We start from the raw sequence: 15,590 nt of genomic DNA on the forward strand, positions 1-15,590 counted from the left end.
AAGACTTGACCATTGCAGTCTCTAGCAAACTATTCAGCAATTTTGGGTCTAAACATTTGAAATTTTGCATAAAGGGTATTCAGACATGCAGTAAGCTTTTTAGTCAGATTTTGGGCGAAAATTTGGTTGCCAAGAGGTCAAAGTTGAAAGAGTTGACCTTTGTGGACTCTACCAAATTCCTCCACCAATTTTGGGTTTAAACACTTAAAATTTTAGATGTAGGTTACTTGGACATAGGTCGAACTTTTGCATTTAATTTGAGCCCAAAACAAATGTTAAGGGGTCAAAATAGGGGCCAAAGTTTTAAAAATTTTGACCTCTGCGGTCTCTACCAACTTTTGTATGTTAAGAAAGGCTATTATTTAGAAAGATATTACCGTACATATGCACACTTTTTAATCTATACATATGCACACTTTTTAATCTATACATATGCACACTTTTTAATCTATACATATGCACACTTTTTAATCTATACATATGCACACTTTTTAATCTATACATATGCACACTTTTTAATCTATACATATGCACACTTTTTAATCTATACATATGCACACTTTTTAATCTATACATATGCACACTTTTTAATCTATACATATGCACACTTTTTAATCTATACATATGCACACTTTTTAATCTATACATATGCACACTTTTTAATCTATACATATGCACACTTTTTAATCTATACATATGCACACTTTAATCTATACATATGCACACTTTTTAATCTATACATATGCACACTTTTTAATCTATACATATGCACACTTTTTAATCTATACATATGCACACTTTTTAATCTATACATATGCACACTTTTTAATCTATACATATGCACACTTTTTAATCTATACATATGCACACTTTTTAATCTATACATATGCACACTTTTTAATCTATACATATGCACACTTTTTAATCTATACATATGCACACTTTTTAATCTATACATATGCACACTTTTTAATCTATACATATGCACACTTTTTAATCTATACATATGCACACTTTTTAATCTATACATATGCACACTTTTTAATCTATACATATGCACACTTTTTAATCTATACATATGCACACTTTTTAATCTATACATATGCACACTTTTAATATACACATAAAGTTATGAACAGTACATTGGGTCCGAGTAAAGCTGGGCTGAACTGCTAGTGTAAAATAAAAAAAAAAATAAAAAAGTCGCCACAGCTTTAAAAATTTGATCCTTGTTTTATTAGTTTCATTCTTTGTATTTTTTTAAGGTTAAAGACAAATTTTTTTCAAAAACTTACCATAACATTTATTTTTTAACTTAAAAAGAAAAAAAAAAAGGTAAATGTTTACTTTAACTACAACAGAACACTGACCCATAAAATTTGGTTTTGTAAATGTTTTCAGAGTAGCTGACAACGAATTTGATATTCAAACCCATCACAAATTTACTGCTTGCATGGTATTAACCTCTGGACCCTCAGACTATTTTGCGCTATATCACCATATTCGTTAACGCTACGCATGAGCGATGCTTATTGACATGTGTGCACGGCCTTTCACAAGGCGAATGAATACATGACGGGAATATTTTTCATAAAATAAGTTTTCTTAGTAATTGGATGAAATTCTTTTCATAAAATAAAGTTTTTACCTCATTTAATAGTAAAAATAATGTTCTCACGAGCAGTTTACAAAAATATTTGTATTTTTTTTTAAGCGGGTATTAAATTATAGAACTTGTATAGTTCTTAACAGGTGTTCTGCAGTTTAATTTACTGTTTTTCTGTAAGTAATGCGCTTACATTCATCGAATAGAAGAACCGTTTAATTTTTCACAAAAATTCTGTTTACATTTGGGGGCAGGACGGGGTGGTGTTCTGTTGTAGTTTAAAAAAAAATTGCTGCAGCTTATTCTTTAAATGTGTTCATCTAATGAAAATATTGTTGGTTTTTAGCATTGTAAATTATATTAAAACAGAAGTGATTCTCTTAATAGTCGCGTAAAAACTACATTTTGTATTATTAATGTTATCAACTTTGTTTCATTAAAAAAAATTGTCACAGCTTTCTTTTGATTTAATAAAAAATATCGTTGAATCAAGCGTCCTAAATTGTGAGATGAAAAAATGAAAGAGTAAACGAGAGTTGTTGCCCTCTGCACAGTGAACTATTGTAAAACAACATCGAATATGATTGCCGTTTCCGTCATATTAACCCCTAAGCCCTTGGACTATGTTTCGCCATTTAACAGCCTTCGTTTATGCTACGCGTGAGTGCATAAACATAGGCTGTTCTCACAGTGTAGTAATATTTGGCGAGTAATTTAAAATTAGATGGAAAAGAAGAAAAAGAAAAGCACTTGGGGAGATAATGACGGAAAGGCATTTTTTTTTTTTTTTTTTTTTAATTGGCAGACAAAACAAAATACATTATAACACTTTTTGGGGAAGAGGGGTGGAGATAATGTTGAAATAGTTTAACATTTCACAAAAATTTTGTGTTTACATTTGGGGTAGGTTCAGAAATCTAAAAATGCAGAAGTGTTGTATATACGTGTTTATGATGGCACCAAATTAAACCTATGTTGCTTTGTGGGGTGGTGTTTATGTGATCGTATATATATATATATATATATATATATATATATATATGTATATTAGTACTAAATAAACGTACATGTGTATATAGTTGAATCGTGATGTGTTGAATGTTTATACATGGCACTACTGGTGCAGAGTTCACCAGACTGGACTAATGGCCAAGACTGAACTGTTTAGAGTAACTTCCTTGCATCTATGACCAGGACGAACCACTAAGGAGGAGAACCTTGGCTGTGGACCTTGGAGTGGTGCCCCGTAGGCAGTTGGCTGGCATACTCGCCTCCTTCCAGCAGCTCCTGCATCCCTACCTACCCCCAACTGTCTCTACCCTGACTTGCCACTGGATCAGGCTGGTTGGGACAAGAGAATTAAGCTGGCTCTGTGCAAACCAACTTTATTAAACAAACTCCCAGCTCATGTCATCCCCTTCAATTCTGTGGCTTTTGGTGAGTGACAAAGCGATAGGTGTGGGTACACTGGAAATCGTAGCCGCAAACCTGAACACAGACGACTCAGGCCATAGGATCACTCTCCACTAATGGGAGCGAAAATGGAGTTCAGCAGTAATCTGAGTGTTTGAGAACCCTCTGAGTGTCTGAGCAGCCTCTTTAGGACAGCACTGCTCACCCTCATGGCATGAAGAACAGGCTAGAAAAGGTGTCCCAAACATTGCCTGCTCCACTACATCCTGGCTGGCTTACCGCAGTCTGGAAACCCTAATAATGCAGTCAATATAAAGAAACAAAAAAGATACCTATCAAGATTGCAACATGGAACGTTTGTACACTCTTGGACAAAAATAACTCTGACAAACCACAAAGACGCACTGCACACAGCAGGCGAACTCGCCAGGTACAATATTGATATTGCTACTCTAAGTGAGACAAGACTGGCAGGTGAAGGTGAAATTAATGAAAGAGGTCAGGGCTACACCTTATTATGGAGTGGCAGAGGACCTGAGGAAAGGTGTGAGGCAGGAGTTTGTTTTGCAGTGAAAAATGCACTTGTGAGCAAACTGGCTGGACCTCCAAGAGGAGTAAATGGCTGTCTAATGACACTGAGTCTCCCTCTCTCTCCAATGGAAAGAAGTTTGCTACTCTTGTCAGTACATACGCTCCTACGATGAAAAACCCTGATGACATCAATGACAAGTTCTATGAAGACCTGAATAGTGTCATAGGGGCAACACTAAATCTGGACAAGCTCATAATGATTGGTTATTTTTATTGCAAGAGTAGGTTGTGACAGTGCCCCAAGGAAATACAGCCCCTAAATTACTGAAAGTCAACAAGTTGAAAATAAAAACTGTCCAGAAATCTTTCTCTGAAATCCTATCAGAATGCCTTGAACCTGCTGGAATAGACAACCGAGATGTAGAAAAGTCATGAGAGACAATGTGCGAGACTGTGTACAACACAATCATGGAATACCTTGGGCCAGTCTCCAGGAAACACAAGGACTGGTTTGATGAGAACTGCCTGGAGATTACCAAGTTGCTAGAGGAAAGCATTCTGCATACAAAACCCATATTGAAGATCCATCCTCCAAACTAAGGAAGGACACATGGAGAATTTGCGTAGCAACATTCAGTTGAAGCTCAGACACATGCATGATTCTTGGCTTAGCAAGAAAGCAGAAGAAATTCAAATTTATGCAGATAGGAATGACATGAATTTCTATGATGGTCTCAAGGAAATTTATGACCAACTCCATCCAAATCAGCACCTCTCCTCAGTGTAGACGGATCCACTTACCTCACTAACAAAGACATGATCCTGAGATGGGTGGAGCATTTTAAAAGTGTATTAAACCATCCCTCTACCATAAATGATGAGGCTATTGACCGCCTCTCCCAAATTACCGTAAGTGAGAAAACGGATGAACTCCCAACCCTTGAAGAGACTGAGAAAGCAATCCACCTATTGTCCATTGGGAGAGCTCTTGTCTCAGGCTCTATCCCATCTGAGATATATAAAGGGGGCGGCAAGATCCTGACTGAAAAACTCCATCAGCTTTTTAACATCATCTGGCAAGAGGAGGTACGTCCCCAAGACTTCAAAGATGCTTCCATCATACATCTATACAAGCATAAAGGTAACCACCAGGCCTGCTATAACCACCAGAGAATATCCCTGCTGTGCATTGCAGACAAGGTACTGGCCAGAGTAATACTGAACAGGCTCATAGTTCATTTGGAAAAAGACCTCTTACCGGAGAGCCAATGTGGATTCCATAAGGATCGTGGTACTGCTGATATGGTGTTTGCTGCCAGTCAGCTCCAAGAAAAGTGCCAAGAACAAAATGTAGACCTTTACTCCACCTATGTTGATCTGACCAAAGCCTTTGACAATGTAAACAGAAAAGGCCTCTGCAGAATAATGGCAAAGTATGGATGTCCTAGAAAATTCATTGCCATCATACGTCAGTTTCATGATGGAATGATGGCCAGAGTGCAAGATCGTGGGGAGACCTCTGACCCTTTTGAAGTCGCAAATGGAATGAAGCAGGTATGTGTTTTGGCTCCCACCCTGTTCAGTCTTATGTTCTTTTGCGATGCTGATGGATGATTTCGGAGCCACTGATGTGGTTTTAGAATTAGGTACAGATTAAATGGATCAGTTTTCGACCTCAGGAGGCTACAAGCAAAATCCAGGGTTGCAACAGACACAGTAAATAACTTTCTGTTGCTGATGATTGTGCCCTTAACGCTGAGTTCCAGTTCGGTGTTTAAGTTTGATAGACATTGACGATTTTTTTAAGCGATTTTTGCCGGGGTATTTGCAATTTTTTTAAGAAAATTGGCAGGAAACGTTTTTTTGTTGTTTTTGTTTTTTTTTGTTAACAGAAGTTTTCTTATATAAAAATAAAAGATGAATGATTTTTATGAAAAATTGTTACATGAAAGTACAGAAGTTTTTTCTAGAAAATTTACGAATTATTTTTTTTGTCAACAAATGTTTAAAAAATAAACAGAAAAAATACCCCACCATCACCCAAAAAGTAATTAAAAAAAAATTACATATTTTTTTTATACAAAGAACAGTACTCCTGCAGTTTAAAGTCCGTTTTTCCATGACTCTAGCTCGGCAATGCCTGGTGAACGACGGAAACTGCTGAATTATATAAAGTGAGCAAAAAGAGATACGAGCGAGCAGATAATAAAAATTTGAAGAAAGAAAAGAAAGGAAAGGAAAGTTTAAAAGGAAAAAAAAGAAAAGGGCAACTGAGCATATGTTTTGACTTTCTACTTAAGAAAAGAAGTCGTTATGTTAATACTTTATTTTGTATTATAAAAAAAAAGTGTTTTCGACATTTGATGCTTCTACACTATCAGAACGAAATTTTGTAGTCGATAAATGGAGTTTTCATATAAAAAACCATGGTTTCTGATTTTTTTTCTTTTTTATCAATTCTAATAAATTACAATGTTAACTTCCACATTATGCAATTGAAATTACATGAATATGACTGAATTATTAAAAAAACAAATTTAATAGTGTTAGCAGGTGAAAAATTGCCATCTTTTTTTGATAAAATAAATTGAAACGGAAAATTACCTCCCTTTTGAACTCTGTGTCTTACATAAGATACAATAATTTTCTTACATAAGATACAATAATTTTCTTACATAAGATACAATAATTTTCTTCCTTATCGATTTGGCCCATTCCATGGAAAGTGGTCCAAAAGCAGAATTTTAAATCCAATATTTTCTAGCATTGTTATGTTTTTTTTTTATTCTGAAAGACAACACCCTCAACTACAAAAAAATAAAAAGAATTCAATTCTGATCTTTGTTGCGTGTACTGAGGCTATAAACATTGGCTGTTTATTGAAGTCAGAAAATGAAAGAATTGCTTATTTTTCAGGCATTCATTTTTACTAATAAATAACATAGAATTATGTTTAATTATATTTTTATGATTGAGACATATATAGATATCAAAATAATTGAGGCGTTGAGTTAATGCAACAGTTTATTCAGAAGGACACATGCTCTACATAACCGCTCCAACATAACCAGCCCATTCCTCGGATAATCTCTATGCGAGGCAAACTTAGTGCTTTCAGCAAATCCTATGAATTTATGTGTTGAGTTTGGTGAGTTTCATATTGCAGATCCATCTAAGCATGGATTTGTCATTGCGCTGCAGTCAGGTGAGAGACAACACGTAGCATAACTCCTGTATAACATAATACACCCTATACAGCTACTATACAACTTATCCGGGATACAGAGGAGAACATCTTGCAATGTTATCAGATCCAATAGCTCATGAATTTTTTGCCCATGGTTGTCTTCAAGTTTATCTAAAACAGCTGAATTCTAATTAAAAGACAACATTTAGAAAAAAATCACTTACTGAAGTAAAAGTAAATAAAAACTTAACCAAAACAAGCAAGCATGTCAAACATGTGGCCCATTGCAAACTTATTTGCGGCCTGCACAGAGAGAAATCTTGAAAAAGTGAGGGCAAGGGGAATATCAAAATACAAGAGGTATTGGAAAAGTAGTGAGAATTTCTTATCTATCTTAATATTACAAAACTTTTGCATGGATATCTTGAATTGCAGGAAGGTTGGCTAGTCAAGGAAAACTTGGAAGCAAGTGATTAGACAAGTGGAATATAGAGGCAGTTGACCTACTGAACCGTGAGGATTAGATAGTGAGCTTGTGAAATATCAAAAGTCTGATTCCTCGACAAGGGAAAAGTGGCATTAAACAATTACAAGTAGCAGGTACTATGCTACTTTAATAATTTGAATTATGTTATTTATTGATTAACTATCCATGCAAAAATAATTTTCATCGTTTTCTATTTTGTAAATTATATGAAGAGTAAATTTTGAATGCATTGTTGCTGAGAAATAATCTTAGTTATTTATTTATTTTTTTTTTTTGAGAAATAATCTTTTTTTTATATATATTGCTTTGAAAAATTACTGCAGTTCATCAAATACTGTCCAACTCTATCAACTCCTTTCTTATATTTTTATAGCCTAATGTACATGTCCTCTGTTGAATTTGTGTTTTAATTTTCATTGGATATCACTAAGGTATCATAAATAGTCAATATAATGTGTACTAAATAATCTTTGTTTTTCATATAAGAACAATTTTAATAAAATCTGTCTCTCGCTCTTTCTCCTTCTTTTAATCATTCCTTCTTCGGTACTCCTGCAGTATTTTACCCACCGATTTCACGATCTTAGCCGAGCGTTGATCGACATCCGTCGGAAAACGCCGGAACATGGCGAGCGGTAACGATACTCTATCAGCCAATCAGGGCGCTTCAAACGAACGCGCAGCAGATGAATAATTTTCATTGAAATTACACACATAGCGTTTCATTTCAGTTATTTTATTGTTCAAAGTAAAAATACACAGCCTTTCATTTCAGCTATTTAATTTAGCGATAAAAAAAAACCAAAAAACCGGGAGCTGTTGGAAACATATTTATGCGAATTTATGTGGAGACAAAAATTTGGACACAACCCTTTTGTCTCCATAATAAATCAAATCGCGGAAGGCTACCCGGTTGGGAAGGAGCTTCTTTCCACATCCTCTGAAAACCCTTTGCTCCCTACTTTGCCTCTACAGTCAGTAGAAAATCTTCCAGTCGGAACTAAAGATAAACAGTAATTGTTGTCCCCCCCCCCCTACAAACATTACTGAAAAAAAAAAAAAAAAAAAAAAACGTTGTTACTGTTTAATAACGTTTTGTTAAAAACAAACAAAAAAAAACATTGAAGTGTTTAATACTGTTGCTTACCCCCCCCCCCAAAAAAAAAGCTATCGGAAAACAAAATGAACCAAAAAAAAAAAAAAAATATTCAACAAAATAAATTTATTTTACTTTAAAAACACTTACGGTAAGTGTTTGTGATTTATTTTATCCAAATTTTTTGTATTAATTTTATCCATTTTGTTGTGTGTGTGTGTAATATCTTTTCCTTGTAATGTTGTTGCTATTCACATACTTTTAGCGTTCTTGCACCGTAGAGCTCCGAATTCTCGGCTTTCGTCGGCGTTAACGCCGAAAGCGTTCGTCAACGCTCGGCTAAGATCGTGAAATCGGTGGGTAAAATACTGCAGGAGTACCCCTTCTTCATTTATGTTACTCCTCTCACCATCTGAAGCATTAATGTACAGGAAAAAGGTGTGCATGTTGATAACATCATTATCAGAAATATTGTCAAATAAAATTTAAATAATTCTTTCAGTTACTTTATATGATTATTTATCAAACACAAATATTGTTTTTCCCCCTCCAAATACGAAACAAATTTTAAATTAAGTGAAAAATAAAAAAAACAATTTTCTTTCTTTTTAACACAAAAATGATTTTACAAAACATGACTAAAAAGGTGATAGACAGAATGGATCTATTTCATATATTATAACGGAATATTTTCAATGTTACAAAAAAAACAAAACCAGGATCTGCTATAAGCAGATTCATGATGGTAAATAAGCAGTTGATGATAAACTTTTTTGAATGCATCATTTATTATTTCAGTTGATTTTTAGTGTAGTATCAAAACAGATACTACACTTCATTGGTTAGTAAAGGAGAAATCCTTTTAGACTGGAGCTATTAAAAACTTTTTGTCTCAGTTCAAAGTGAGGCCACAAATTCACTAACTGCAACCTCATACCAACGGATACCCCCCCCCCCCGAAACCGGTCACCTGTAGTGGAGTGATGTCTTAGGATGGGATCCTTCCTATTTGCTGAGCAATCTATGATCTAATAACTTGTAACACTTCAGCCCATACTTTGGCTAGATGGAAGATCGAAAAGCCCTAATCTGATCGGCTGGTCGGCTTTAGTATCTATAAATTCATCTCCAACTATTTTATTCAGTATGATTCTTCCAAAAAAAAAATCGAACCATTATTTCTCCTTTTTATTTTCTTGCAAAATTGATGTGTAGAGAACAAAAGATTACCACTGTCAAAAAGTAATATTTTTTGAGATGATGTCCTCTGTAAAATTTCCTTCTTGGAGAAATATATTCTAGAAATAAAAAATAATTCTCCTACAAATTAGAATTACATTTGAAAATTTTATTCAACATTAAATAACTCCATAATGTTGGCATCTTTTTTTGCTGAACTTTCATCACATTAAAAACCAACCTTGTGTGTACTTCTGTCCTCATAAATAGATATTTTTTAAAAGTAAATTAAATCCAATATTATGGATAGCAGAGGTGCAAAGTTTCCTGAAACTTGTGACTCCTAATTTCAGATTTGTATAAAAACAACCCCCCCCCCCAAAAAAAAAATAACCCTAATACCATTTCATAGAAAAACTACTAATTCCAAATTTTGACACTTCACCTGGAAAAAAAACAAAAAATTTCAATCCATAGATAATTTACAAAAAGAAAAAAATAATTCCACTTTCTATAAAAATTCTTGATTTCTGATTCCAGAGGGAGGGCGTTATCAGAAGAAAAAAATTGATTTTAAATTATAAAGTTAGTTTTTCAAAAAAGAAAAAAAAAAATTCTGAAACTGACTCCTGCAAAAAGTCCTTACTCTGGTAAATTAATTTAAAATTTTGCTTTCTTTTGTTTTTATCTCTTAAATGTATTATAATCCTTGAAAAAAGGTTGATTTGATCTTTCTATTCTGGTTGTATTTTTCAGTTTGTCTCAGCACAAGTTCTCCTTTGTTAGTGAGTAATGTGGAAATCAGAAAGAAGAGAAATGCAATATTTGAAGAGGAGAAAAAAAGACAATTTTCACTTATAAAAAGAATTGAAAAGATTCAAGTGGAGCATGTGGGGCCTCCAGAGCCCTGCACGTTGGTTATGAATAAGGGTTTGTCTACACCATTCAACTGTGCTATGCGTTAGTATTTAACCTTTTCTTTTTCTTAAATTTATTTTATTCTTTTTCTTGTGTTGTGACTGGCTTTGTAACGAAAAGTTTCTTTGTTTTATTTTTTATTTTTTGTTTTTATTGTTCATGCTAACATGCCAGTCAGATACTCTTGTGACGGTATTGTCAGATTGAGTTAAGGCCAACTTGCACTGGATTTGGAGGTGAAAAAAACCTTACTTTCAAATTGATCACCAGAATTGATGGGACCTGATAAGAGAACATGTTGGTTATCTCACTTTCAATTGGAAAAGCAGAAAATTTGATAATGAAGATAGTCTTGTTAATTTCACTTTTTCCAAGAAATTGATAAATAAGAATTGTTTGATAAAAAGCAATGGCATTTATCAAGGCGTGTTGTTGGTCATAAGAGTGGTTGGGCTATCTGCCTGGCATAGGCCACAAAGCAAATGTTAACTTTAGGCTGTAAAGAGTTGATATTAAAACAACTTTACAAACAGGAAATATGGTAGACCAAATTAAACATCGAATTAATCATTTATGTGTACAAAGAATAAGCAAGTTTTTAAAATGTGCCAACTGATAATATTGTTACCCAAACTAACGAAATCAGAGACCGAATACATAGAAGAACCACATATCACCGTGAATGGGAGGATGAGATGGGGATGTTGATGATTGACTGCCAAAAGACACTTCCCTGTGTTTAAAATTTTGATAGCAATGATACAAAAAGGAATTGTGGTTAAGCAAATTTAGAAAATGCATTTATAATTATGAAAACCTGTCCCCAAGGAGCGGACCCCCCCATCCCGTTAGAGTAATAGTGAAAGAGTGAGATCAATGAAGAATAAAAGAGAGATCTTAAAGATCCTTTGACCATTTATGATCTTGCAAGTCAAATTCCATTTTGGAGAATGAATTCGTTAAAAAATCTGGTCACAAATAATAGGTCTTTTGTATCATTAAAAATACATGAGCCCACTTCGAGCATGTAATCACATTTTTATTTTCACTCAAATTAGAATCTTATTAATTTTTGTTTGCATTGTGGGGAAGTGCCATACATGTTTATATTTTAAATTGTAATTTGTATTTTCTTAATTGGTGAACAGGTGTTGCAAGTTTTTGTCTAATATATGCCGATATGAAATAATTGTTTTTAAAATAGGATTTTTGTGAAAATTTAATGATTATATTATCATTCGGTTATTAAATTGATAATTGAACAAAACTTGCATTTGAACATTAACTCGTACAGATGATATCTGATCACTTTATTTTCAAAATAAATAATATAGGTTTTTGTTTGTATTATTATTTTCATTTTTCATCTTGTCTCATGCTTGAAGTTAAACATTTTGTGAATGATTTCCAATTTTTCCTGTCTGTTGTTATTTTACTTGTGCCATTTGCCAAGATCACCTCCATGTCTTGAATAGCCTAATATGTGGATTTGGGCCATTGACATTAATTTGGTACATACTTTGGAACATTTTAGATAACTAATAGCAGACGACATGTCCATACCTTTGTATGTTGTTGTATGCCATACTTTCTCCTGGAGTCCTGTAAAGTGAAACCAACGGGTTTTCTTCATCCAATATGCTGAGCCAAGATTGTCCTGATATTTCGTCATTGACCATATTCCACAACCATACAAAAGTACAGGTTGAACATGTATATTGTATGTTTCACATACACTAGAATCCCTGCTGCATTTTGTAAAATTATTGACGGTTGTCTGGAGACTCTTCATTTGGCAGATATACATCGTCTTTTACATGTGTACATTTTCCTATTGGAATCAATTGCGTTACCTGGTGAATTTATTGGCTCTTTCACACTTGCAACAGTTTTTCTTTTGATGGGAGTCAAATTTTGACAGATGTTGCAAATGAAGTTGCATCTGCTACACCTAGCACTGGTATGGTTTTGTGACACCACTTATTGTATGTTCTGCATTTGATGCAGTTTGAGTCGGTTCCAAGCTCACAGATGCTGCATGTGGAAGAGATATCATCACTTTAGCATTAGACGTCATATACTTTGTGTTTTATCATATTAATCATGAAGCAAGCTCTTTTAAACATTGCTGTTAAATGTTGTACTCACTTCTGTCGCTCTGAATGCACTGATAATATCATCCGTATACAGAATTTCCCACAGAACATCATTTTTACAGGTTTATGTAGGTTCATTGAGGACGATTATAAACAAGAGTGGGCAAAGTACTGATCACTGTAATCCTTCAAAATTTGAAAAGAATTTGAAACTGTTGAATAGAAACATTTTTCTGACTTTAAAATCTTTAGCAAATTTTCATATATTAAAATATTAAATCTCAAGGTTATTTAGATTAAAGCATAAAAAGTAAAGCGATCCATCAGTCTTCCTTTTCATTCTACACTGAAATGTAGGGGAGGGTGCAACTCCTTATTCAGAATTATTCCACTTATCTTTGATACTTTACCTTATAAAGCAAGGGAGCATCAATTTTCTGAGTATTTAGTAGGATTCATTGTTGGATTGCACCCTGGTCTCTTAACACTTTAGTAAACACTCTAACTAATATGTCAAACAGACAGATAAAAAATTAGCTTAACAAAATTTTTTTTTTTTTGTAAAGTTAAATTGAACAAATTGTTTTTTTGACTGAACTTTAGCCCCAAAATTCTATTTACAAACGCCTTGTCAAAATTTTGGAGCAAGATCATTTACGTTCAACTGAATTCTACCTAAAAATTGAACAAGTAGATTTTTTTTTCAATTCCGAAAGATTATAATCTGAAAATTTGGTGCTTCATCTTTTTTAAAAGTAAATAAATTCAAAAGTATGGATTTAGGAACATTGTCTGCAAATAGTGTGTGTGTAAATTTCTTTTGTTGTTTTTATTTTATCTTAAAACTGATTGCATTAAATCACAAAAAAGAAATTTATTTTTTTATCCATTCTTATTTCCAGACATCCAAGAATTGTTGATGACCCAATCCGTAATAGCATTGGTCAATGGAAAACTGTGGGACATGCATCGTCCATTGACTGAGGATTGTGAATTACGATTTATGCATTTCAAACAAGAAGATTGCAGTAGTGTTAATGAGGTAAAAAATAACCCCAAAACCGCGGTGGGAAGTTAGATGAAAAAATCCAAGCGTCAACGTCCGAATCAATTTTAAAAACACAAATCTGATTCCTAACTGAAAATACTCCAACCCTTTCAAAATTTGCAAACCACTAGATCCTACTCTCTACTTTAGATGGGTTAGTCTATTGAAAAAAGTTCACTACTGTTGATTTTTAATTAAATTTCAAAAATATATTAATTTCTTAATCTTTGTATCTACAATTAAATTTGCTTATTAAATGTATCCAATTTCAGTATTTGTTAAGACAGTTGACAGATTGATTTTTTTTTTTTTTTAAATATGTTGTTTTAAGCAAAAACAACAGTACTTGTCACGTTGAAAGTAGTAATGTTTCCAAAATTTATAAAAATTCATTGAGTAGAAAATTATTTATAGTTAAAAGTAATTTTTACAGAAAATTGGGGGAAATTGCATTCTCCCTAGATGTGAACATCTTGAAAATTGCAAATACAGAGGGATATACTTATCTCCCTTTTTGACACTTTAATAATGGCCAACTTTTTTTTTCTACTAAAAACACCATAGCAGTTGTTTTACTCAATGAAATTTTGTAATTTTTGGAAAGATTACTATTTTCGACATGACAATCAAATAAGTGCTGTTGTTTTGGCTTAAAACCATGTATTTATAATATCGATCTGTCAACTGTATCTTAACAAACACCTAAATTTCAAATGAAAAGATTAAAATGTACTTTATGACTTTTACTCCCTACCTCTGCCCAAAGTTCATTTGAAAGAATTATTTGTCTTTCTGGAGATTTTACTTTTAAAAGAAAAAAGAAAAAAAATCATGAAAACTTTATTTTCCATAGTCACCAGTATTATAAGAAAATCTTTTGATTGCATTTGTTGATTCTTCAATTTGATAGAGAAGATGGATTCTCCCTGAAAGAAGAATTACTAGTGAGACAAAAAGTGCACAATTTCTAACTGTATTTCTTGTGTTTTAGTCAACTGATAAGTAGAAAATCTAAGACATTGAGAAGAATTGCCGCAAAAAAGCTGAGACGGATCGGTGTTTGGATTATTTGAACTACTGTTCTTGTTATGAATGTAATTCTTACAATGTTTCGGCTGATGTAACCTCTCACCTTCACGTGCATCTTGTCAAACTCAGGAACATGAATTTCAAATAGAACGGGTTTCATTCGTAATTCTGTACAGATTCCTAGATTTAACAAAATGCACCTAAAAATGGTCAGAGGTTACGTCGACTGAAACGAAATGATGTCCAAGGGGAGAACACTAATTTGAATAATCCAAATTATCAATCCTTATTTTAAAAAATTTATGCAACTGGATTGATGTTATTTTAAAATTTTCCTTCTCACTAATTGTTTTATCAAAGCTTGAGGGTCTAGTCTCCCCTAGCTTGTGTGGAGATGGATTAATGGTATATACGGAAGTGACTTCCAGAATCTGAATTTTTCAAATAGTTACTCATTTAGTCACTGACCAAGTGCATTGTTGCTTAACTTTTCGTGGTCTGACATGAACCAATATTTCAGCATGCTATGGTTGAGCTTATTCTTAAAGTCGCATTAATAGATTTTGTTCTGATAAATTTTGTATATAAAGGTGATCTTCCCTCTCCACATACTTTTCTGATTAAAAACTTTTTTTCTACAAACTACATAAAAAAATCTCTAGTGATTTTACAAATTTGATAATATACATTTTTTTTTTTTTTTCACTCGTGAAAAGGAAGAAAAGGCAGTCTTGATGAAAAGTCTTGTACTTTTCTCTTTCTTCTGTTGCCATTAGCTGACTAACATTCAACTTTAAAGGTGAAAAATAAAAGAAAAAATTGCTTTTTGTATTTAGTAGTGTAAACATGTTATATATATACTTGTCCCTGTGGATTAGCACATGTTAGGAACGGTTTGTGAGTTCAATCCTCATCCAGGGTGTACTCATTTTTACTATGCTTTTGTCTCTGAATGAACTTAGACATTTTAAATATTAAATAAATTGTTTAGTTTGACTTC

The 15,590-nt window shown here is 33.2% G+C and overlaps 1 protein-coding gene across 1 annotated transcript in view; it reads left to right on the forward strand.

Annotated features, from left to right (window-relative positions):
• LOC145277869 (large ribosomal subunit protein mL39-like) overlaps nt 1-15,590 on the forward strand; it is a 55,886-nt gene that overhangs the window by 15,476 nt on the left and 24,820 nt on the right. Inside the window, exons 2-3 of the mRNA XM_080129826.1 lie at nt 10,256-10,459; nt 13,416-13,555. Of these exons, the coding sequence (XP_079985952.1) occupies nt 10,256-10,459; nt 13,416-13,555 (344 nt within the window). The remainder of the gene's footprint in view (nt 1-10,255; nt 10,460-13,415; nt 13,556-15,590) is intronic.

Source organism: Euprymna scolopes, chromosome 6 (genome assembly GCF_053919585.1).
Source record: "Euprymna scolopes isolate OS-2025 chromosome 6, ASM5391958v1, whole genome shotgun sequence".
Taxonomy (NCBI): Eukaryota; Metazoa; Mollusca; class Cephalopoda; order Sepiida; family Sepiolidae; genus Euprymna; species Euprymna scolopes.